At 47.0% G+C, this 24,783-nt stretch overlaps 1 protein-coding gene, 1 non-coding gene and 1 pseudogene across 8 annotated transcripts in view; 1 reads left to right on the top strand and 2 right to left on the bottom strand.

The window, feature by feature from the left end:
• Window positions 1-808: 808 nt before the first annotated feature.
• trnaa-ugc (transfer RNA alanine (anticodon UGC)) lies at window positions 809-901 on the bottom strand. Its single transcript has 2 exons — window positions 865-901; window positions 809-844 (listed from the first exon to the last, which is right to left on the bottom strand). It is a non-coding gene; the product is annotated as a tRNA-Ala (tRNA).
• Window positions 902-12,030: 11,129 nt separating this feature from the next.
• LOC123730778 (transducin-like enhancer protein 3-B) overlaps window positions 12,031-24,783 on the top strand; it is a 55,360-nt gene continuing 42,607 nt past the window's right edge. For all 7 annotated transcript variants that reach the window (XM_045708705.2, XM_045708704.2, XM_082969742.1 and 4 more), the window contains exons 1-5: window positions 12,031-12,484; window positions 13,150-13,355; window positions 14,213-14,313; window positions 14,636-14,699; window positions 16,420-16,464. In XM_045708705.2, coding sequence (XP_045564661.1) covers window positions 13,332-13,355; window positions 14,213-14,313; window positions 14,636-14,699; window positions 16,420-16,464 — 234 coding nt within the window. In that variant the 5' untranslated portion in view covers window positions 12,031-12,484; window positions 13,150-13,331. The remainder of the gene's footprint in view (window positions 12,485-13,149; window positions 13,356-14,212; window positions 14,314-14,635; window positions 14,700-16,419; window positions 16,465-24,783) is intronic.
• LOC123730779 (protein FAM89A pseudogene) lies at window positions 23,169-24,013 on the bottom strand (annotated as a pseudogene).

The raw sequence follows: 24,783 nt of genomic DNA, 5'->3' as shown, positions 1-24,783 counted from the left end.
TGTTATATATCATTTTGTTTCAACAGCTGATAAAACTAACACTGTAAAAGTGTGAGAAAAAAAACATAAATCAGTTTTATTTCCTGATAGTTGCTGGTTGAAAATACAATCTACACAGAACCTTCTAATCAGCAGGTTTACATGGGCGGGAATTTCGGCTTTACATGGTGACATCACCATGTGGTAAATTGGTTGCTAGACCAATGTCAGCTAGTTTCCAGTTTTCTCCTGCCCACTCAGACCCCTCCTAGACAGACTGAGCAAAATTCCTGCTTGAGAAATAGTGTTTTCCCCTAAATAGCTACTTTTGCCCATTTTAATGGAAATCTATTACAGTAAGGTACTTAATTGTTACCCAGAAATGATTTGATATCGATATAAAAATGGCTGCATTGGGCCTCTACTCATTGTTGGGAGAGGGGACTTGGTCAGCCGGGGAAAAGCAATCAAGAAGCAGGGGCGAAATCTCCGGGGTTATTTGAGAAGTGGCAAAAAGCACTCGACATGGCAGGTCTCACCAGGTGCTCAGTGCTTCCCTCCAGTGGTGGGACACTTACAAGCATGTTTGCTCTTTCTATTCCTGATTCTCCCACAGAAAACAGAATAGCTTATTACCTGTCTTTCTTCCTTTTCATCAAGACCGCTAACTGAAAGGGATATACCTAGTCAGTTATACAACTGAATGCCTTCCGCATTGAGGAACTTACATTTACATTTGAGTAATTTAGCAGATGCTCTTATCCAGAGCGACTTACAGTAGTAAATGCATACATTTCATTTCATGCATTATTTCTTTTTTTTTTTGTACTGGCCCCCGTGGGAATCGAACCCACAACCCTGGCGTTGCCCACACCATGCTGGAGTTGCAAACACCATGCTCTACCAACTGAGCCACAGAGCCAGATAGATCATGAAGGAAACTTGATAGATGCCGTGTACATGGTGGATACAGAGACACATAGTGGATGCAAAGCCAGATAGATGCAGTGTACATGGTGGATGCAAAGCCAGATAGATGCAGTGTACATGGTGGATGCAGAGCCAGATAGATGCAGTGTACATGGTGGATGCAGAGCCAGATAGATGCAGTGTACATGGTGGATGCAGAGCCAGATAGATGCAGTGTACATGGTGGATGCAGAGCCAGATAGATGCAGTGTACATGGTGGATGCAGAGCCAGATAGATGCAGTGTACATGGTGGATGCAGAGCCAGATAGATGCAGTGTACATGGTGGATGCAGAGCCAGATAGATGCAGTGTACATGGTGGATGCAGAGCCAGATAGATGCAGTGTACAGTGGGGGAAAATAGTATTTGATCCCCTGCTGATTTTGTACGTTTGCCCACTGACAAAGAAAGGATCAGTCTATAATTTTAATGGTAGGTTTATTTGAACAGTGAGAGACAGAATAACAACAAAAAAATCGAAACGCATGTCAAAGATGTTATAAATTGATTTGCATTTTAACGAGGGAAATAAGTATTTGACCCCCTCTCATTCAGAAACATTTCTGGCTCCCAGGTGTCTTTTATACAGGTAACGAGCTGAGATTAGGAGCCCTCCTAATGGGGGCTCCACCGCTGCTTGTTACCTGTAAAAAAGACACCTGTCCACAGAAGCAATCAATCAGATTCCAAACTCTCCACCATGGCCAAGACCAAAGCGCTCTCCAAGGATGTCAGGGACAAGATTGTAGACCTACACAAGGCTGGAATGGGCTACAAGACCATCGCCAAGCAGCTTGGTGAGAAGGTGACAACATTTGGTGTGATTATTCGCAAATGGAAGAAACACAAAAGAACTGTCAATATCCCTCGGCCTGGGGCTCCATGAAAGATCTCACCTCGTGGAGTTGCAATGATCATGAGAACGGTGAGGAATCAGCCCAGAACTACATGGGAGGATCTTGTCAATGATCTCAAGGCAGCTGGGACCATAGTCACCAAGAAAACAATTGGTAACACACTACGCCGTGAAGGACTGAAATCCTGCAGCGCCCGCAAGGTCCCCCTGCTCAAGAATACATATACATGCCAGTCTGAAGTTTGCCAATGAACATCTGAATGACTCAAAGGACAACTGGGTGAAAGTGTTGTGGTCAGATGAGACCAAAATGGAGCTCTTTGACGTCAACTCAACTCGCCGTGTTTGGAGGAGGAGGAATGCTGCCTATGACCCCAAGAACACCATCTCCACCGTCAAACATGGAGGTGGAAACATTATGTTTTGGGGGTGTTTTTCTGCTAAGGGGACAGGACAACTTCACCGCATCAAAGGGATGATGGACGGGGCCATGTACCGTCAAATCTTGGGTGAGAACCTCCTTCCCTCAGCCAGGGCATTGAAAATGGGTCGTGGATGGGTATTCCAGCATGACAATGACCCAAAACACATGGCCAAGGCAACAAAGGAGTGGCTCAAGAAGAAGCACATTAAGGTCCTGGAGTGGCCTAGCCAGTCTCCAGACCTTAATCCCATAGAAAATCTGTGGAGGGAGCTGAAGGTTCGAGTTGCCAAACGTCAGCCTCGAAACCTTAATGACTTGGAGAAGATCTGCAAAGAGGAGTGGGTCAAAATCCCTCCTGAGATGTGTGCAAACCTGGTGACCAACTACAAGAAACGTCTGACCTCTGTGATTGCCAACAAGGGTTTTGCCACCAAGTACTAAGTCATGCGTTTTTCTGGATTTTTTGGTTCTGTCTCTCACTGTTCAAATAAACCTACTATTAAAATTATAGACTGATCATTTCTTTGTAAGTGGGCAAACGTACAAAATCAGCAGGGGATCAAATACTTTTTTCCCCCACTGTATATGCTGGATGCAGAGCCAGATAGATGCAGTGTACATGGTGGATGCAGAGCCAGATAGATGCAGTGTACATGGTGGATGCAGAGCCAGATAGATGCAGTGTACATAATGGATGCAGAGCCAGATAGATGCAGTGTACATAATGGATGCAGAGCCAGATAGATGCAGTGTACATGGTGGATGCAGAGCCAGATAGATGCTGTGTACATAATGGATGCTGGATGCAGAGCCAGATAGATGCAGTGTACATGGTGGATGCTGGATGCAGAGCCAGTCATCTCCAAGATCATGAAGGAAAGGAGACAAGGATCAGAACAAGGAAACCAGTTTACAGTATGGGAACATTGTTTCTCCCCCTGGAACTGGACAGACAGTATCCCCCCTGACTCTCAGAGCTTGTTTGGTGGTGGTGCTGCTGGATGTTTGCATGGTTTCAGTTTCCTCTCAGCGGGCTGTGTGATGAAACTGTGTAACCCCCACTAACCCCCACTAAGCCCTGGATGAGGTTATCAGCTGCCTCTCCAGGGGGGAGCTAAAGAGAAGTGCTGCCGGGGCCAATGCATTCCACCCCTGTGACATCATCAAATCCTGACAGCCTCCACACTCCACTCCGTTAACTCTCCGTTGTCAACAACTGATTGAGGGTCAGTTCTCGGCCACCCTACTTCTAATCAGTCACCACTGTGAGCTGAACAGCTGAACTGGCCCATGGCCAGTTGATAAGCATGTGCAAACACGTTTCGCCCTTGCATTAGCGCCGGGTATCAGCATGGTGGCAGCATAGCCAAAGACCTTCAGCGGCGCATGGAGGGAGACACTCCACACACACTTCCCGTCCCTGTGACGAGACGACCCCAACTCTGAGAGTTAATTAAGGAGTGTTTAACCTCATCTGGGCTTTTATGACATGATGGACTGCGGAGTGACGACACTTTGGAGTGTCGGTCTGTCCAAGTGTCCTACACGATACTCTCCGGCAGCACTGTTACACACACACACGCAGTAGAGACCCTTCTGTCTTCTGATTAGGCCTTGCTGTCGAATGCGCTAAGTGGGCTGCCACCACACAGGAGAGGGGCTTAAGAGGTTGGCGGCTGGTCTGCTGTTTGAGCTGGGCACCAACCATGTGGAAGAGATAGGAGAGAGATGTGTGAGAGAGAGAGATAGGAGAGAGATGTGTGAGAGAGAGAGATGTGTGAGGAGAGAGAGAGAGAGAGAGAGAGAGAGAGGTGGGCCTTGGTGCAGCTCTCCAGACCAGCGATAAGTGGACCATGAAGTTAGGAGGGGCGTGAAAACAACCTGATAGCAGGATGGAAGCACTCAATGAAGTCAACATGCAACAACAAAAATAAACCCCTGACAACAGCATTGCTTTTAAGAGGGCAGCTTGAAATGATCAACGCTGGAGGCCGTTGGCTGTGTGTGTGTGTGTGTGTGTGTGTGTGTGTGTGTGTGTGTGTGTGTGTGTGTGTGTGTGGGGGGGGGGGGGGGGCAGCGGGCTTGAGGTGTCAATAATGGGACAAGAGGAATGGATGTAGAGGAAGCTTCCTCTAACTAACAGGCTATTGAGGGAGTGGGGCACTGCTCTGATTGATCCATATCAACAACACTAGTGTGTGTGTGTGTGTGTGTGACTGCACTATGCTTGTGGGTGGTCTACATGATAAATACTAGGTCTTTGATTGCCTCACCAGATATTAGTGGAGATAACAATAGCTACAGTCATTATCCTTGTGTATTACAGATCTTCCTCATTTGTGATCCCAACTCCATGGGGATGCTTGGGCGGTCTGAGATTACTGCCATGGAATAGTTGGTCATTAGTCGCTATTGATCGGCACAAATGATAGCCTTCTCGTTGGGCCGGGGGGCATGTGCCTGGCAAGTCTCAACGTTAACTGATGACCCGTGAACTGCCGGACCAGTTGTTTTTACCCCAGGTGAAGTTCCCTTCTCATTTATCTCTCCCCTGCAAAACTCACTCACACACACATCTCCATTCTCTAGCCCCAGGCCTTAGGGGAATTGGTGCTGGGGCTTGTTCCCTTGGAAACCCCTTTCAGGGCTGTAATGACCTCACCAGTCTGGTGACCTGTGGAGAGAGAGTAATCTGAAGATGAGACCAGGGAAAGAGACAGAGATACCAGTGATATGTCAAGCTGTACTCACATACTGAGAAGATCACTCAATATCTAATACCATTTGACCGATCCAGATGTATTAGTCATGTTTTGTAGTGACAAAGCTGGATAAACAGAGATAATATGATCGCCAAAATATGGGATGGTAAACAACAGGGTGTGTGTACGTGTGTATGTATCCATTTGTGTATCTGTGTGTATGTTTGTGAGCATAATCATTTTATGTATGTGTGTCTGAGTGGGAGTATTTGTTTGGGTATATGTTTCTACACCCTCTCTCTCTCTCTCTCTCTCTCTCTCTCTCTCTCACACAGATTAGCTCCATCAATCCTTCAGCATATAGACTGCCTTTGGCTTTGTGTGTCTATGGAACTTCTGCCTCCTCTTTTTAGCTGTGCCCCCTACCGTGTCACCGGGGGCTGTCAAATGGGGGGTGAGATAACCTGTTTGCGCTGCATTGAGGCCTAATTGATCCCTGAGGCCGTGGAGTTAAGCTCTTCTCAACATTGCTTGACTCCACAATGACTCGTCTGGGAGGGAGACAACACCTGCTGGCTCACACCAGGGTGTTCCAATGACAGGCAAGACAGAGGTGTGGGGGGGTGTAAGGACAGTAAAAGGAGGCCTCATCTGTCTTTCACATACAGACAGAGGGGGGGGGGGGGGGGGTTGTAAGGACAGTAGGAGGCCCATCTGTCTTTCACATACAGACAGGGGGGGTGAGGACAGTAAAAGGAGGCCTCATCTGTCTTTCACATACAGATATAAGGGACAACATACTGAATGTTGGTCTGCCGTTCATCTGTCGCTCGTCTGCTGTTGGTTCGGTGCGGTCGTCTGCTGTTGGTTCGGTGCGGTCGTCTGCTGTTGGTTCGGTGCGGTCGTCTGCTGTTGGTTCGGTGCGGTCGTCTGCTGTTGGTTCGGTGCGGTCGTCTGCTGTTGGTTCGGTGCGGTCGTCTGCTGTTGGTTCGGTGCGGTCGTCTGCTGTTGGTTCGGTGCGGTCGTCTGCTGTTGGTTCGGTGCGGTCGTCTGCTGTTGGTTCGGTGCGGTCGTCTGCTGTTGGTTCGGTGCGGTCGTCTGCTGTTGGTTCGGTGCGGTCGTCTGCTGTTGGTTCGGTGCGGTCGTCTGCTGTTGGTTCGGTGCGGTCGTCTGCTGTTGGTTCGGTGCGGTCGTCTGCTGTTGGTTCGGTGCGGTCGTCTGACTGCTGAAATTTTCACGAGATTCTACATGTAGAAATCGGTTTGCAAATTACAGACAGCACTCTGTTCAGAAGTGCTAAGTATTCTCGGCCGACAAACACTAGCGGTGTGTCCGTGCCTTAAGGGGATTGGGAAAGGGAGAAAGAGGGGAGTCTTTACAATGGGCCTTGTTCCACAGGTGTGGGGATTGTTACGCGTTCACCGCAGGGGCTATTGAACTGCCTGCCAGGCTGGATGGGACCCAGGGGGACATGCTGGAAAAACAGGAAGAGATCAGGTGAGCCAAGGAAGTGCAGAAAGGGAAAGAAAGCGAGAGAGCTGTGTGCTGAGAGGAGAGGGGGTGGTGACAGACATGTCCCAAACACACCCTCAGTTCTGCTCAACCTCCCCGTGATTAGCATACCTTTGAGTAGGATCCATAAAAATTAAAGCCAAAGCTATTGAACGCCTGAAGCTTTCAATGTAAAGACGTTTTGAAACAACGGTGCACCAAGCGTTGCAAAAGCGGCCGCATTCTAAAGTGGATGTGTGGGTGTCGAGTGAGAATGTGTTCGGCTCTCCAGCACCCGTACCCCCGCCCCCTCGCTCTCTGCGTTGCCGACGGCGATAGCAGGGGTTGGCACTCCGGTATCGTCCCTGGCAAGTGGGTGAGGTGCTCCACCACCATCACACACCAGCTCCCTTTCACACTCCAGCTGGAGGACAGGAGGGTCACTTTGTTGACCTGCTTTTAAAGCCCCACCACTTGGACAGTAATCACCAAAAATAACACCGGCGCTCTAAAGAGCCTAACGCCCATTGGCCTGTGAATGGAGTCACACAACGAGCACTCCCAGAATGACTGTATTAATCACCAGCAACAACAGAGGTGGACCCTTTTGAAAGCATACATATTCAACTGCATTATGCTAAAAAGTCATTGAACGACCTGGCGCCGGGGCCCTGTGTGTTTCGATATCAAACCAGGGGAGGGGGTAAACAATAGTGTGCAAATAAATCAAATATGGCCGCCCAAGCCTCTGCAGTGCCAATAGAATTATTGGAATATAAAACTCATCCCCATATAAATGACATTGTGTTGAAGTGTTAAACACCATGATAGACCCCAATTCTACTCTATTATACAATTTGACAGTTTATAAAAAAATAACTGACTAAGGGATTCATTAGTAAAACAAAAAACTAGTCAATTGAATCTGGGCATCTTGAACGTGTGAGACTTTGCACTTCGACCTCTCATTGGAGAATGTTATTGCAATCTGAAAAAAAGTGTCTCGCTGAGAGAAAAATGAACATCCGAGTGAGCCGACCCCCCATACCAGCTAGAATGGAGAGTCTTCTCTTGCTCTGTGTCTCCTGAAGCAGCAGGCCCCATCTGATCCCAGGGCAGCTATTCATACCAGCTAGAATGGAGAGTCTTCTCTTGCTCTGTGTCTCCTGAAGCAGCAGGCCCCATCTGATCCCAGGGCAGCTATTCATACCAGCTAGAATGGAGAGTCTTCTCTTGCTCTGTGTCTCCTGAAGCAGCAGGCCCCATCTGATCCCAGGGCAGCTATTCATACCAGCTAGAATGGAGAGTCTTCTCTTGCTCTGTGTCTCCTGAAGCAGCAGGCCCCATCTGATCCCAGGGCAGCTATTCATACCAGCTAGAATGGAGAGTCTTCTCTTGCTCTGTGTCTCCTGAAGCAGCAGGCCCCATCTGATCCCAGGGCAGCTATTCATACCAGCTAGAATCGAGAGTCTTCTCTTGCTCTGTGTCTCCTGAAGCAGCAGGCCCCATCTGATCCCAGGGCAGCTATTCATACCAGCTAGAATCGAGAGTCTTCTCTTGCTCTGTGTCTCCTGAAGCAGCAGGCCCCATCTGATCCCAGGGCAGCTATTCATACCAGCTAGAATCAAGAGTCTTCTCTTGCTCTGTGTCTCCTGAAGCAGCAGGCCCCATCTGATCCGAGGGCAGCTATTGATTCCTCTAACGATGTGGGAAAGAGCTCATTGTGACAGAGTTTTTCCAGGAGCCTCTTGTCCCCGTTTACCTTTAGTGCCTTAACGAATTGGCCTGATAGGCAGCTGTGTTTTCAAAAGGCTTACACGCCACAGGTTTCTTTGGAGAGGACGGCCTCTTTCATGGCAGGATTAGAGGCAAACCCATCAGCCCCAGATAGGATTCTCTGAAGGGAAATTCCTCAAGAACTGGCTTCACTTTTTGCAGCGTCTGTTTGTGAAATCTGGCAGTGTAAGATTAACAAATAGAGTCTCTCTGGTTGTTGTTTTTTTATTTTATATAGGGATTTGATACAATCCGCACAGTGCACAGCCTTTGTAAAACATTTTTGGCAGCGAGGGCTTTGATAATGCTACTCCTTGTGTTTTTAAGATATGGCTAAGTGGCTGTTGATGTCAGAGAATGAGAATTGCAGAATGGTAATTGGCTCCGTTCCCCTAGTTCGCTCGACAGCAGCATTCGAACCAATGCGGGCCTGGGGCTTCTGCCAAAAGCCTCCGTCTTTATTTTTTCCCCCTCCCTCCCTCGCTCACTTTTTTTTTGTTTGGCGACACTGCTCATGTCTGCATTTGTCCCTTTTGATAAGGCTCTTTCATCCTGTTTGCATTGATTACTGGCTGACGAGTCACCCTGATACACTCGGGGCACTATTCAGGCCGGCCTCGCTGCACACTGGGCCCATTGTGGCCAGGAATGTGTCTCCTTTCAGGGCCTGAGCCCGCCTATGAAAGCATGTCAATAATCCTGAGACAGCGGTGCTCCACAATACCCCGACTCGCCATGGAAATAAGGCCCTCATTTTCCGCTCCACTAAGGGGAGAGTGCTGGCTGGATAGGAGAGAGCAGACGGATGGACGCGAAACATCAAACCCCCAGCTCACCATCCCTGCTTCTGGGTGGGGACGATAGCCTAGCTAAAATGGCATAATGCTAGCATTTAGCTAAATGAATATGTGCATGATCCACAGAGCGAGAGTGTATTGTGTGTGCTCTCGTAAAAATGAATCCAAAGTCACCATTTGGTTACGTAATAAAAGTTGCGAGAAATGTTGCATGAGTTAACGTAGCCCCTCCTACACTTCACAACTGAGGTCTCAATAAAAAAAATGTTAAAAAAACGTTTTGGGCCTCATTTCAGGATGTATCAGTTCTGAGATGATGGTAGTAGTGGCTGGAAGGAAGGAACCAGCAGTAGGCTTGGCCGTGAGACTGTGCTTTCGGCACCGGAGGTTTGTTTGAGTAGAGAGCGTAATTCTGCAGGCAGAACAAATGGGATTCTGGTCTTTAGCGGCCACTAAAACCACTGAAAACAGACATCTGTTCTATTAATTTGGGGGCTGGTTTGCGGGGGCCAGGTAGGGCTGTGGGAATCCGATTGTAAGCCTGGAGATGGAGTGAAAGAGGGAGGCCGATCATCGCTCTGCAAAGAATTAAAACCACCTCTGCAAATAGCCCCAGTGTGTGTAGAGCCCCGGGGTGGGAGTTTCACAGCGTCCATGGTTCCAGTGTAAATAAACAGTGCAGAGGTCTGCGAGGGTGGAGGGCCTCTTCTCCCAGAGGTGAAGCCCTGGCCTTTGTTGCCTCCTAATTCAGGCCACTCTTTATTGAGGATGAGGGAAAAGTGGGTCTCTGTGTGTGATATTAGAATGCAAGGTCCACCATGTACTTGTGTGTGTGTGTGTGAGAGAGAGAGAGAGAGATCAAGACTTTCAGGTCTTCTCCATGTTTTGAACTCCAACCACAGCGCACTTATGGCCAGGTAATGGTTTTCGTTGATCGTGCTTTTTTTTTAATGGAAACTGATCTGGGTTATTTACATAGTTTCTTTCCCATACTTTAGTAAAATTGGTAGACTAGCAGCCCTTTGGCCCAGTTTTACTATTTGGGGCCTTTTGTTATGCATTCGACCTCATCCCAGAGTCTTTGTTCCAGCCCTCAACTAGCCCACGTGGGCCAGTCCAAAGTTTACAATGAGGTAGCCAATGAGGAGTGGTCATTTTCTCCCTCCTTTGAGCGAATGACCCTGCTAGCCTCCCTGAGCGTAAACATCTGAGGCATCCAATTAAAGTGATATCTTCAGGCGTTTGAAGGTTCATCTGAAGCAAATGTCTTTAACTTATAATTTACACATAGCTTACACTTTAAAATGTATACCATGTTTATTTTTCCTGCTTTCAGGTCTGCACAGATGTTGTGATAAAAAAAAAAAAAATAAAAAAGATGGATTTTTCACATAGTGGAAAAGTCAGAATGAAATATTAGTTTGTTAACCATGTATAAAACTAGGTCGTTTTAGTGATGAAAAATATAGGCCCATTCCATATTTGACTTCTAGCATAATTCGCACTACTCTCTAGCACGATGAATAATTTAGTGATGTTGAGTAAACAGGAGCAATAATTAGGTTCACAGACATGATGTCGACTTTGGTAATAAATCATTACCGTTATTTAGCAAACATACTTATACCCTATATTTACATTTCTATAAGGCCATGAAGAATACTATCACGGCCTCATCCTGCTTGCTTATAGGCTAGCTTTCCAAAAACAAGGGATTAAAATGCATATAATCTCACATTTTTGTTCTACGGAGGAAAAAAAACAAACCCCAATGAAGACAGAAACTGTTGGCTGCAATGAGCCAATGTTAGAGCGAGGTAAATGCTTTGTTTTGCGGTAATACAAATGTATTCGGTGGAGGAGGGGGGGGAATCAAACTGATATTTAGCCCCTACTAACTCCACCTCCCCCCCTCTTTTGTTTTATGCAAGGCTCTTTTTACCACATGGTAGTGACAGATTGTTTGAGCTGGAAGGAAAAGCCATTCGAAGCTAATTAAGCAGCCATTCCAGGGACTATTTGCAGGCAGGAGGGAGAGAAGCACAGGCATTTGTCAGCGCTGAGCCCCGCGTGGTATTGATTGACAGCATGGGATCCTGACTGACAGCCTTTGCTGCCTCTGGCCAATTGTAAGCGAGGAGGTAAGACAGCTGCACATCCATTGGATAACGAGCAGTGACGGGGAAGGGGAGCCCCACGTGGAGCTGAGTGTAGCGAGCAACACGTGATAGGCTGACTTCCTCGGGGGCAGACATGTTGTACCTTTCAGCGTTGCCGATAAAAAAGCTTGTTGATGGTTGAGGTCTTATTAAAAATGTAGGTCGATCAAATCAGTCTGATCAATGAATACATTTAATCCCATTTTCTAGTATTCATATTAGACTTATTAAATTCAATCGTTCTTAATTATAGGCTTTCAAAACTATGTGATGGAGCAAATCATTCATTAAACACTACAGTCCTAAATGATTAAGCTATTTGTAGGCTGGATCTTCTAAGATAAATTATAGAACACATACACATACTCTTCAGAGCACATTTAATGTGCTTGTGAGTTTCAGATTTCATAAACTGCAGTATAGCCTATTCTAAACGTTTAAATGAGAAAAGTAATTAGCTGATATAGAAAAATATTTGCTTAATTGCTAGTCCAGAAACGGCATGCTAGGCATTCAATTTGATTGTTACATTGTATCTAACATTATAGGAGATTTAACCATGTGTGGCATGCTGCACATGCCCATGTCTGCATCACATGAGGGATTTAATATATCAATGATTAAAAGTCAAACAGTATATTCTGACATTTGTGGCAGAAACATTTATAATTACCTTTGTTTATTACAAGTTCGTCAGTTGAATACCAGTTTAGATCCAAAATGGCGAATATATGATGTCATATATCACAGTCCAATGGGAACACAAGGGTACTATGTTCCCCACGTGGGACATCCCTCTCTGATAGGCCAATGCAGATAAACTCCTTCGGAGAATCCGATTGGCTTGTGAGAGGCCCTCTCGCGGCAGTTGAGTCCTCGTGTCAGTGCACAGTCTGTGTGTGGTACAGCAAGCGTTGGAGAAACTGGGTAAATCGAATGCAAGCAATTGCTTCGTTACAACATCCAACTTTTCTACGATTTAACATCTTTTAACTTCCGAAATTGTATTTGGATTTACTAGAAGACTCGTCAATAATTGCATTAAGCCAAGAAAGGATTTCTTGGAAGTTTTATGCGGTCAACAACGCGTTCTAATCGACGGCTCTCCGACGTCGGATCGGAAAGGCATTGTCGAGGCAGGTCGTGCGGCGCCACGAGATCACCGAAGTTCCAAAGGGCTCGGCTGGGACAAGGATTCCATGTAACCAGCGATTACTTTTGGATCATTTTTTCATTCTCATAAGGAAGGTTACCAGCCGAGGATTGTGAAAATTCGTTCAACAGAGGGATTATTGCCGTCGTAGGGGAGGGGAATCAATCGAGACAAAGGTAAAGAAGACCCGAGAAGAGCCCGCTAACAAGACGGGTGGTGTAGCTTTCATGGCTGGGCTACTTTGAAAACAGCAGTGTGTTTTATAACCAAGCTTGGTGGACTGAATGTCATAATCCCGCAGCCCGCTTTGTCAAATATTCAGTTTTCCAGTTGCGCTCGAACACTGCAACTCGGCGAACTGCAAATTGTTACATTTGTTGCAGATAATACAAAACATGATACAATGTATCAACTTTGATTGTAGCGAGGCTGGTCTTTTTGGTTTGGGATAAATTGTTACCCGTGCTACGCGGCTATTGTATTTTTTTCGTCTGCTAGTGTAGCCTATTATCACTCTAGCGTGAAGGCTTGACACGCCAACAAACCTGTCAAGCAAACCCATTTAGATATCACCATTTCCCAACATGCCGGAGAAATATTTGCAAATCGAGAATAGCGGCTTATTATGACATGTATTTTTGAGAGACGGACCAGGCGATGATATTGAGTTTAATTATAGAGGCTATAATCTGCATATGCCATTGACTAAATTCAGCAAGTATTTCCTTGCTGTCGTCACGAACATATTTTGAAGCTATGTGCGTGTTCCTATTGCCTACTCCATTAATTTGGCTAATATCCATTCTGTTGTGCTTTTTTGTTATGTTTGTTTGTGATGAAGGGAAAGGGGCTTAAAATCAACATTAAAGATCGAGAGATCGGAGGGTCGAAGTGTTTTCTCCGCCGCGGAGGATTGGCATTGTCCGACCGCTTGTGCGCACAGGGAGGGGTGGCGGACTATCGCACATCTACTCGGATTACTGAAGTATCCCCCGATTTCCCTCAAAAAAGGATACATTCAAGATGTATCCACAGGGCCGGCATCCGGTAAGTATCCCAGCTCTTGAGATTATTCTGCGAATTAATGCAAATGTACCGCCTTCAAAATAATGATCTTGTCAGACACGAGCTCGTGATCCGCACCTTACTATTTATGGTCTGCACCGTCGAGTAGCCTAGTCCCTCTGTTTATGGCACTCGACAACACGTTTCGACAGGAAACTGCCAAATAAACAATCGATTCACGTATAAGATGATTATTATGAGCAGTTTTAATAACGAAAGACGGGCAAATATGTAAGAGGGGAAAAAAATATTTTCTGAGCGAATATTTTTTTTGTTACCCTCTAAATTCCTCCAAGCTGCTGCATTGAAGCAGTAGCGGATATGCTGTAATTATCAAGCTTACTGCACGGCATCATTGGCATGCATTGAATTCCTCACAAATCAGGTTGTGATTTCCTCTCGCTCTCCGCTCACCCCCCTTCCCGTGCTCTTTGAGGACGGGCGCACTGACCCGCCTCTGTCATCGCACTCTTGAGTGATAGTGGTTCTTCCCACCATTATAAAAGCGGCCACCAGGCAGGGCTCAAGGGAACGTTTGGGTACCACACTGACAAACCACCATTCAGCAGCAGCAAAAATAATTTTACACGGAAGAGAGAGGCCTATAGGAGAGGGAGGCTAAGAAAGCATGATGAAGGATGATGATACTATTTTGCCATCTTTCTGTTGCTATTGATTATAAATGGACTGTTATGCTATAGAAATGGGCTGAGATCTAGGCGTTGTGTGTTATTGTCTGGTATGTTATAGAAATGGGCTGAGCTCTAGGCGTTATGTAATGGGTGTGGCTGCACCACCACTTCATTGGGGTTATTGATATCAACACTGCTTTTCTCTAGGCACCACACCAACCAGGGCAGCCTGGCTTCAAGTTCACCGTGGCCGAGTCCTGCGACAGGATCAAAGACGAGTTTCAGTTCCTGCAGGCCCAGTACCACAGGTAATGACATCCACTTTTAGAGGATGTACTTCAACTGAAAGAACTGAGCTAGGCTACTCATGATCAATCTAGTTAGATATCTGCTAACACTGGGTTTTACATGGCATGTTTGTTATGGGAAATGTGAAGGTGCTGTTGGTACTATCAAGTTGATTTTGGGTATGTAGAATTTAGATTTTTCACATGGTACAACTATATTGAGTGATTATGGTGTATTATGTTTTTAACCATAGATTTCTGTGAATTGGACAAGCATGTATTAATTATGTAATAAAGCATAAATATTGGCTAATAATAATGGACAATATTTCTCCGCTTTCAGTCTCAAAGTGGAGTACGACAAACTGGCCAATGAGAAGACAGAGATGCAGCGTCACTATGTCATGGTAAGAATATCACACTACATACATGTACAATCACTTCCTGGAACTAAAACCCTGCATGTCATGGTTAGTAAGATGTGTTATTTTCCCTCGGATGAAACGGTAGCAACCGTGTTTGTTTGCAGAGGCAATTTGAGTGATTCTTTTTGGGTGCATTTGAGATTGTTGATCATCCCTGTGTGGTGATTGGCCAGAAAGGGACATTGGGCCTCCTGTGATTGGAGGAAATGTGTGTGCGCCTATGGGGTTTGTTGTGAATCTCCACCCGAGGTCAAATGTCCGGCCGTTGATAACAGGGCGTGATTGGGGCGGGTCATAATGGCTCCATGGCCTCTTATGCCCCTGACCCCCTAAGGGTTAATGACTGGCCTTCTGGCTTTGTGTGTGAAGCTGATTATTTAGGGCAGTATTGTCCCAGGGTGAGCTATGGCCAATGGGCCTTCACATACCCAGGGCCTTTCTGACACATCCAGGGCCTTCTAAGACACCCAGGGCTCTCATTAAGGATGGAGAGAGGGGGGGTAGAATGGACCCCCTGGCAAAGTAGACAACTAGTTAGTCAAGGTGGAGTATGACATTTATATTTTAGCCTAGCTGTTTAGCGGTGGCCTCTTATCTGGGATGACTTGCAGACAATACTGTGGCCTATGGCTGAATGACCTCATCAAGTAGAGGACATAGTAAAGTATAGTATTACCATTAAAAAAACAAATAGCAGTATTAACCTTTACATTGTTGCCATTTTAGAACGTGACTTAACTCTAAAACAACAGCTCCAGCTGATCCACGTTCAAACATTCCTTTTTTTAAACCATTTTTTCATTTTCAAAGCCCCCCATGATCAAATAGAAATTGTAAGTGTAGATAGTACAAAGTTATTTGTGCCTGAGTATTTACTGTCAAGCTACAACATTGATCCAACTCAGAGCCTAGCTGATGTTCTGGGTAACACAAGAAGGGCTGGTGAATGAATGGAAAATAACCAGTCAGTCCCTAGACATGATGTAACAGAGAGGCCAAACTCTGAGCTGAAGCCCCGTGCATATAAACTCCTCTTATCTTATTTGTCCACGCCAGGATTGACTTTAACCAAACGCACTGGTACTTTAGTTAAACATTATTTCTTTATTCTGAGGAAACGAATGCACCGGTTTAGCGGTAGTGTGTGAGAGGGGGGTTGTTAGATAAACAGGATGGACTAACTAGGCCTCATCTGGCAGCCGCTGGTTCACGCCCTCATAGTGCGTATCGCTACAGATGTCTAATCTACGATTGACAACAATCTATTTGTTTTGAAAGACTCGTATTTCACCAGACTGATTGAGTTAGCAACTTAGCATTTTCAAATCAGACTGTGCTCAAAAGAAGTGGATTGGAGTCCTGTAGCTTAGCATTTACCCTATCCTCTCAGACACGGTTCACCTTGCTCACACCCTAGACTCCCAAAAAGAGCTGGAAGAACAAAGAGAGGGATAGAAATAGAGGGATCACTACAGCCTTTGAGCCGGCCTGGGTGGAGGATTTGAAGTGTTAATCAGTAACGGCTAGGACAGCTAGTTCTCTCCCCTAGCCCTGCTCAGGAGTCCAGCATTCTGACATGCACACTGGCTCCCATGGAAAACTCAGCTTGTTTTCATTTGTCCACTATTGACCTTTTTTGATATTCTAACTAGTAAATGAATGGGATATGAATGTTTCTATATGTGACTCTTGTCTTTTCCAGTACTATGAGATGTCCTATGGGCTGAACATTGAGATGCACAAACAGGTATGTAGCATTATCCTCATCTGTCTACTTTGAAAGAGTGGTTGTTAGCGTATGGGGCCTCTATCAGTCCAGCGTATGGGGCCTCTATCAGTCCAGCGTATGGGGCCTCTATTAGTCCAGCGTATGGGGCCTCTATCAGTCCAGCGTATGGGGCCTCTATCAGTCCAGCGTATGGGGCCTCTATCAGTCCTGGTGTCTGTCAGTTAAATGAAGGAAGATGGCGACATCAGCTTGTGAGTCATTGGGTATGTTTACATGCACAGTAATAATGTGATATTAAACTGATTATGCCAGTAGGCACATGGTTTTCTGAGCAATCTTTAGACTTATTAGGACATGTAAACACCGGTGTTCCAGTGGTGTATTTGATCTGCGCCTGTGCTGGCACCAGCCGAGAGCCTCCCTCTTTAGCGCTGGACAAGTGAGTTCTGAACAACTGAATGCATGTGTCTTAGAAGTAGTTTTCCTATACAAACTTTATGTCCAAACTCCGAATCAAATCTGCTTCCCAAAAATAACATGGTCGCTGTGGTAGAAGGTTTATTTTGATTGGTGATTTTCTGCATTTATCAGAGTGCCATCAGGTAGCCTGATTTCAGATGGCTCCATGGAAACAGGATTATTATTATTATTATTAGGGAAATTAGTTTTTCTTGCAAAGCATGTAAATGTTTTAATCAAACTATTATATTAATCTGATTATTCCCAAATAATCACAGTGTGCATGTAATGTAGTCATTATGTCTGACACATTGTGGTCTGTCTGTCTGTAGGGGATTGGAAAGCAAGAGCTTTGACTGTTCAATGACACAGACACACAACCTTAGTCGATCCCCTCAGTCTTAAATGCTTCTCAGTCACAGACAGACACCTCACGTTCTCATTGCCTCCTGAAAAACACACGCACACATACAAGACCTTAGTCTATGCCCTCAGTCATATACACTCCTCAAAGTAACACATGCGCACACACACACACACACCACTGACTCCCTTCCTGTCTGTGAAAACGCTGACGGGCTAAACAGCGAGCGGGGCAGGCGGCCTGATGGGGCTGCTTTGATAAGATTAAAGTGAAGTCTGGCAAGGACTGTGTGTGTGTGTGTGTGTGTTTGTGTGTGTGTGTGTTTCTCCCAGTGACGAGTCTGACTCCACTAAAGGCAGCATGCAGAGCCAGCCAGCCAGTCTAAAACCTCATTAGGTCAGCTGCCTCTCAGCAGAAAGTATTAATCAGCAGTAGAAGCCAACCAGAGGGCTGCCTCCCTCAGCCTGGCTGTGAATGGAGGAGACATTAGACCTGCCTCACCACTGGAGAAACAGCCAAAATGGCCGCCTTAGAGCGAGGAAGGGGGAACAGTGCTCAGTCAAACAGTCTGTCAATATCCACCGGGCCGTGAAGCGGGCTTTTTAGTGGCGAGGGGATTTGTGGCATCTATCACAGTCTTCTCTAGTCTCCCTCTGGTTCCTTTCATCTCTTCTGTCTTTCCTGGTTTCTCGCTCTTTCCTTGTCGTTTATTTTCCTCCTCTTTACCCCCCCCCCCCCCCACCCCCTTCTCAGTGTGATGTGACTTGAGAGATGGGCTGTGCCAGTGTGTCATTAGCACTGTAATATGATGTATGAACATGGCCTTTAGGCAGGCTGGTTGAGGAGGAGGGGCTGGGCTTTAGGCAGGCTGGTGGAGGAGGAGGGGCTTGGCTTTAGGCAGGCTGGTTGAGGAGGAGGGGATGGGCTTTAGGCAGGCTGGTTGAGGAGGAGGGGCTTGGCTTTAGGCAGGCTGGTGGAGGAGGAGGGGCTTGGCTTTAGGCAGGCTGGTGGAGGAGGAGGGGCTTGGCTTTAGGCAGGCTGGTGGAGGAGGAGGGGATGGGCTTTAGGCAGGCTGGTGGAGGAGGAGGGGATGGGCTTTAGGCAGGCTGGTGGAGGAGGAGGGGCTGGGCTTTAGGCAGGCTGGTGGAGGAGGAGGGGCTGGGCTTTAGGCAGGCTGGTCGAGGAGGAGGAGAGGAGGAGGGGCTGGGCTTTAGGCAGGCTGGTGGAGGAGGAGGAGGAGGAGGGGCTGGGCTTTAGGCAGGCTGGTCGAGGAGGAGGAGGAGGAGGGGCTGGGCTTTAGGCAGGCTGGTCGAGGAGGAGGGGCTGGGCTTTAGGCAGGCTGGTGGTCGAGGAGGAGGGGCTGGGCTTTAGGCAGGCTGGTGGTCGAGGAGGAGGGGATGGGCTTTAGGCAGGCTGGTGGTCGAGGAGGAGGGGATGGGCTTTAGGCAGGCTGGTGGTCGAGGAGGAGGGGATGGGCTTTAGGCAGGCTGGTGGTCGAGGAGGAGGGGATGGGCTTTAGGCAGGCTGGTGGTCGAGGAGGAGGGGATGGGCTTTAGGCAGGCTGGTGGTCGAGGAGGAGGGGATGGGCTTTAGGCAGGCTGGTGGTCGAGGAGGAGGGGATGGGCTTTAGGCAGGCTGGTGGTCGAGGAGGAGGGGATGGGCTTTAGGCAGGCTGGTGGTCGAGGAGGAGGGGATGGGCTTTAGGCAGGCTGGTGGTCGAGGAGGAGGGGATGGGCTTTAGGCAGGCTGGTGGTCGAGGAGGAGGGGATGGGCTTTAGGCAGGCTGGTGGTCGAGGAGGAGGGGATGGGCTTTAGGCAGGCTGGTGGTCGAGGAGGAGGGGATGGGCTTTAGGCAGGCTGGTGGTCGAGGAGGAGGGGATGGGCTTTAGGCAGGCTGGTGGTCGAGGAGGAGGGGATGGGCTTTAGGCAGGCTGGTGGTCGAGGAGGAGGGGATGGGCTTTAGGCAGGCTGGTGGTCGGAGGAGGAGAGGAGGAGGAGGGGCTGGGCTTTAGGCAGGCTGGTGGTCGAGGAGGAGGGGATGGGCTTTAGGCAGGCTGGTGGTCGAGGAGGAGGGGATGGGCTTTAGGCAGGCTGGTGGTCGAGGAGGAGGGGATGGGCTTTAGGCAGGCTGGTGGTCGAGGAGGAGGGGATGGGCTTTAGGCAGGCTGGTGGTCGAGGAGGAGGGGATGGGCTTTAGGCAGGCTGGTGGTCGAGGAGGAGGGGATGGGCTTTAGGCAGGCTGGTGGTCGAGGAGGAGGGGATGGGCTTTAGGCAGGCTGGTGGTCGAGGAGGAGGGGATGGGCTTTAGGCAGGCTGGTGGTCGAGGAGGAGGGGATGGGCTTTAGGCAGGCTGGTGGTCGAGGAGGAGGGGATGGGCTTTAGGCAGGCTGGTGGTCGAGGAGGAGGGGATGGGCTTTAGGCAGGCAGCATATTATTCCCCCTGCTCTGAGTAGGATTTACTTGGTAATGGAGGAAACATGGCTATCTGTCTTTGCCCCCTTTTTCAGTGGCGCTAGTTTGTGTGTGTGTGTGTGTGTGTGTGTGTGTGTTGTGTGCTCCCTTCAAACACACATGGATATGTGTATATACAAAGCTGCATGTACATAATATAAACATACTTATAGTCTAACACATCCTGGCGGCGCCCCGGGTGGGTAGGCGGCGCCCCGGGTGGGTAGGCGGCGCCCCGGGTGGGTAGGCGGCGCCCCGGGTGGGTAGGCGGCGCCCCGGGTGGGTAGGCGGCGCCCCGGGTGGGTAGGCAGCGCAGGGCTCTTTGGCAGCCATGGGGGTGATTTTGTTTTGACAGAGCTCTTATGATGTGGCGGCGTGGGGTGTCAAGGGTGGTGCGGGGCAGAGATAATCACCCTCGCTTCGCTGTCAATAAGTGATTTTAATTAGTGCAGCTCATTAGGCTGCCACGGCAACGAGGCCCGCTGTGTCTCTGTCAGTGTGAGGAGTTCAGAGGTTACTCCATCTTATTCGCTGCTTAGTCTCTCTCTCATATTTCTCTCTCTCATATTTTCTCTCTCTCATATTTCTTTCTCTCATATTTTCTCTCTGTTGCTCTGATTGAGAACCTGGGCTTTCTTCCTCAGGCGCTCAGTTTTTCCACTGTGTTTGCTCAATTCCTCCCCTGCTTGTCGATTAACGAGGCTTCACAGAGAGGGAGCTTTATTTAGGGAAGTCCTGTTTGTGGCCTGAGTGGGAGGGAGAGAGGTGTGTGTGTGTGTGTGTAAGGGAGAGCTTGTTCAAATGAATAATTTCCACAGGATTCTAGGAATTGTTTGCCAAGGTGATGATAGTCGACTTGTCTGTGAGCCAAAACAAACGGCCTGGGAGAACACACATGGATGGAGGTTACTAGTGTCTGTGAAACGTGCTTCATCATTCTGGTCAGCCTGGATCTGCTGCTACACTCCCACATGACCATGAAGGTCTCGTTGAAGCCGTTTTGTGTTACAACCACCCCACTGGGTTTTATGTGTCAGTCAGAATGCTGATCCAGTGGAATGGACAAGTACCTGGTTGCAGGGATAATTAAAGGAAATATTGTGTCTGTTTGTTCTCCAGGCCCCTAAAGAACTTGGTGATTTGTAGAAAAATAGCAACAATTTTCTTTGCTCCTTGTTACAGGGTGGAGGATTGTGTGCGTTAGCCCTCCCTCCTGGGTGGGTGGGTGGGTGGGTGTGTCAGGTTCCAGTAGCATCTGTCTGTCAGGTCTCAGTAGTGTGTCCCTGCCTGTTAGGAGTGGCCCCTGGCCCTGCTCCCAGCCAATCAACAGGGAGGTAAATGCATACCGTAATTTCCAGACTATTAAGCGCACCTGAATATAAGCCGCACCCACTGAATTATTTTTTAACATAAATAAGCCGCACATGTTTATAAGCCGCAGGTTCCTACCGGTACATTGAAACAAATCAACTTTACACAGGCTTTAACGAAACACGGCTTGTAACAAAAATAAATAGGCTTTAACGAAACACGGCTTGTAACAAAAAATAAATAGGCTTTAACGAAACACGGCTTGTAACAAAAATAAATAGGCTTTAACGAAACACGGCTTGTAACAAAAATAAATAGGCTTTAACGAAACACGGCTTGTAACAAAAATAAATAGGCTTTAACGAAACACGGCTTGTAACAAAAATAAATAGGCTTTAACGAAACACGGCTTGTAACAAAAATAAATAGGCTTTAACGAACCACGGCTTGTAACAAAAATAAATAGGCTTTAACGAAACACGGCTTGTAACAAAAATAAATAGGCTTTAACGAAACACGGCTTGTAATAAAAAATGAGCAGTAAGCTTTAGTTGTCTTTTTGCACTGAGTCAATTCCTCACGCTGCTGTTTCCAACGTCTTATCATCAACTCATTAAGACCAAGCTCCCGTGCAGCAGCTCTATTTCCTTTTCCAACAGTCAATCAATCAATCAAATGTGTTTATAAAGCCCTTTTTACATCAGCAGATGTCAAAGTGCTATACAGAAGCCCAGCCCCCAAAAAACTAACGGCAAGCAATGCAGATGCACAAAGACATTTATCTGGATATCGCCACATGAAACCGAATCTCATCGGGATGCCGTTGTATACATTTCATATCTCTATTACTCTGGATTATTGACTCTGGTGAAGAAACCTCTTCTGTTTCCCTTTAAGGTGGGAATTGAACAAGTAACTGTGCTGTAGTTACAGTATACTATGCACCACATGTGCCATCAGACTGTCCGAAAGACATGACCAGAGTGAGAAAAGTGCTGTGAGATGAAGGGACAGATAACGGCAATAGCCAAGGTTGGAGACCTAAAGGCACTGGTGGAGATTTCTGTTTAGTGTGCTGCAGAAAAATAAGAGACTTCTATCCTGTAATACTGACTTTCAATGTGGGGCTGGTGGCAGCAATATATACATTTACGGTGAAGCTGGAGGTAGAAAATTCAGTACATAACACATTGAGGCATAGGAGTTACCGAGGACATTTTCTTTTAACTCCCCCTTTTGAAAACTTGCTGTAGCTTACCTCCAGTCATCCTCTGGTGTGTATATTGTCAAATGGCATTAATCATAGTCAAGAAATCATGTCTAAACAGATCAACCTCCTGTACTACAAAACATTCATTATGTTGTGTAACATTGGAGAAAAATAAAACTGACTAGCAGCATCTAGAAGAACATTGCACAGTATCATTCCTAAAACTATTACAATTCAGCCCAGGTGCGTCAATTATACTCTTTGGTTTGTGTACCACAAACACATGAATTGTGGACCAGTTTACACAACAAAAAAAGTCTGGATACAAAAGCAAAATTTCACTTCTAGAATTAACTTCCTAGCCTATATTATTTTGATGAGCAGTCTATGCAGCTAAATGTTGCGAGTGCAGACTTGGTGTCAGTTGGCTACAGAACACCGTAATGGACACAATTGCCATACGTGCACTAAATGCATGTCCTAGTGGGGTCAATATATGAATTCATGAGTTCCCTGTCTTGCTTTGTTAAATGAAAACAATGGTGATAACTGTACTTAAGTCGACAATCTAGTGTCATTGAAGAACTGTTAACTGAAAAGGTATGAAGAGCCACAGCACAATATGAAATTAAGCACACCATAGGGCTTCAAAGAAGCACATGCTTACTTACCCCAGTATAAAACCATTCCAGAAGCAAGCGTTTCCAGCATTTTAATACTTTTTCACATTTCTCTAGCCTATTCCCCAGACCACAAATCCATAACAGTCAACATTGCCACTACATGCCATCTAAAAGTTGATTTCCTCACTCACTGATTGCAGGGACAGGTATCCCATCCCTTTTGCTAATTAAGACCTTCCCAGTCTCTGGGATTTCAACCCTGTAAACATGGTGTTGACAGAGCTTGGAAGTACTCACAACAAATCATTTAAAAAAAACTGAACTCAAAATGTCCATAGTAAGAGAAAAGACCATATAATTTATAATAAATAATGAACCTTTTGTTTATATATTTGTATGAAAAGGTCTGCTGAAAAAGTACTATAAGCCAGCAAAACAATGCATGGCACAGCTCTTTTATTAAAAAAAGCATATTGCCTCAAACGTGTGGAGTCGAGGAGCTCAGCTCTTGAGTCTCTCAGATGGTGATGTGGAAAGAGTCTCCTAGCCAGGAGTCCTTGCTAGTCCCGTTTTTGGGAGATGTCGCCTCACTTCCCTCCGGTTGGTCAGTTGGTGTTGTGCTCGTCTCCTGGTAGTATTCATCATCTTCATCAAAGTAGCCATTCTCTATCCCGTGCCCGGCGCTGAGGTCGTGGCAGCTGCCCTTGTACTCCTGGATTGACTCGTGGAGGGACCAGAGCTGACACAGCAAAGACATATCCTGCTGACGCAACCCCACCATTTCTTTTTGGAGGAGTGCTAAAGCCGCATCAAGGTTGGCCGGTTTATTCGCAAGCAGATTGTCGGAATTGTTTCGCCCACGACTAAGGTCGTCTTGGATCATGGTTTTCTTAGCATACATCCTTTCCATCTCTCTCCAAGACCCGCCGCTTGAATTCAGCAAGCCGCTTAGGCTCTTCGGCAGTGGGGGTAGACCCTCAATGAAGGCCAGTGTTCCGCCCGCTGTGCCGTTCGCCGATTTACCGTTCATCGTTATACCTTTAACTTAAATTCGATACTTTAGTGGGAAGACGTTTTAGTGGTTATAAATAACCACATTCGGTAAAGAAATTCGCCTCTCCGAAGAGCACCATGCAACAGTATAATTCTTTCGTTGACGCCAACAACCGTAATCTCCTTTTTAACAGCCAGATCAATCGCCTTCAACTTGAAAGCTGCATCATATGCATTTCTCCATGTCTTTGCCATGATGAGGGTGACAAAATGACTACGTAATCAGAATGATGGGAAGTTTGAGAGCGCTCGATTGAATCTAAACAGTAAACAAAGTTATTTGACCTTAACCCGTTCGGCAATTTCATTGGTCTAATGAAAGCTTCATGCCGCCAAAAAACTGAGCACGTCACAGAATGTGTTTTTTTTCTGGAGAAAAAAAATGTGAAAGCGGGAAAACCCATATTAGCCGCGTCATTGTTTAAGCAGCGAGGTTCAAAGCCTGGGAAAAAAGTAGAGGCTTATAGTCTGGAATTTAAGGTACATCAATAAACTGTTAGACCCCGATCTGCTGCACATGTACATTGAGGGGCCGGGAGGAGGGATCTGCTGCACATGTACAGTGAGGGGGCTGGGAGGAGGGATCTGCTGCACATGAACAGTGAGGGGCCGGGAGGAGGGATCTGCTGCACATGTACATTGAGGGGCCGGGAGGAGGGATCTGCTGCACATGTACATTGAGGGGGCCGGGAGGAGGGATCTGCTGCACATGAACATTGAGGGGCCGGGAGGAGGGATCTGCTGCACATGAACATTGAGGGGCCGGGAGGAGGGATCTGCTGCACATGAACAGTGAGGGGCCGGGAGGAGGGATCTGCTGCACATGAACAGTGAGGGGCCGGGAGGAGGGATCTGCTGCACATGAA

The sequence above is a fragment of the Salmo salar genome, chromosome 26, assembly GCF_965601325.2.
Source record: "Salmo salar chromosome 26, fSalSal1, whole genome shotgun sequence".
NCBI lineage: Eukaryota > Metazoa > Chordata > Actinopteri > Salmoniformes > Salmonidae > Salmo > Salmo salar.
Note: the sequence above shows the minus strand (reverse complement) of the source record. Positions and strands in the feature narration are given on the sequence as shown.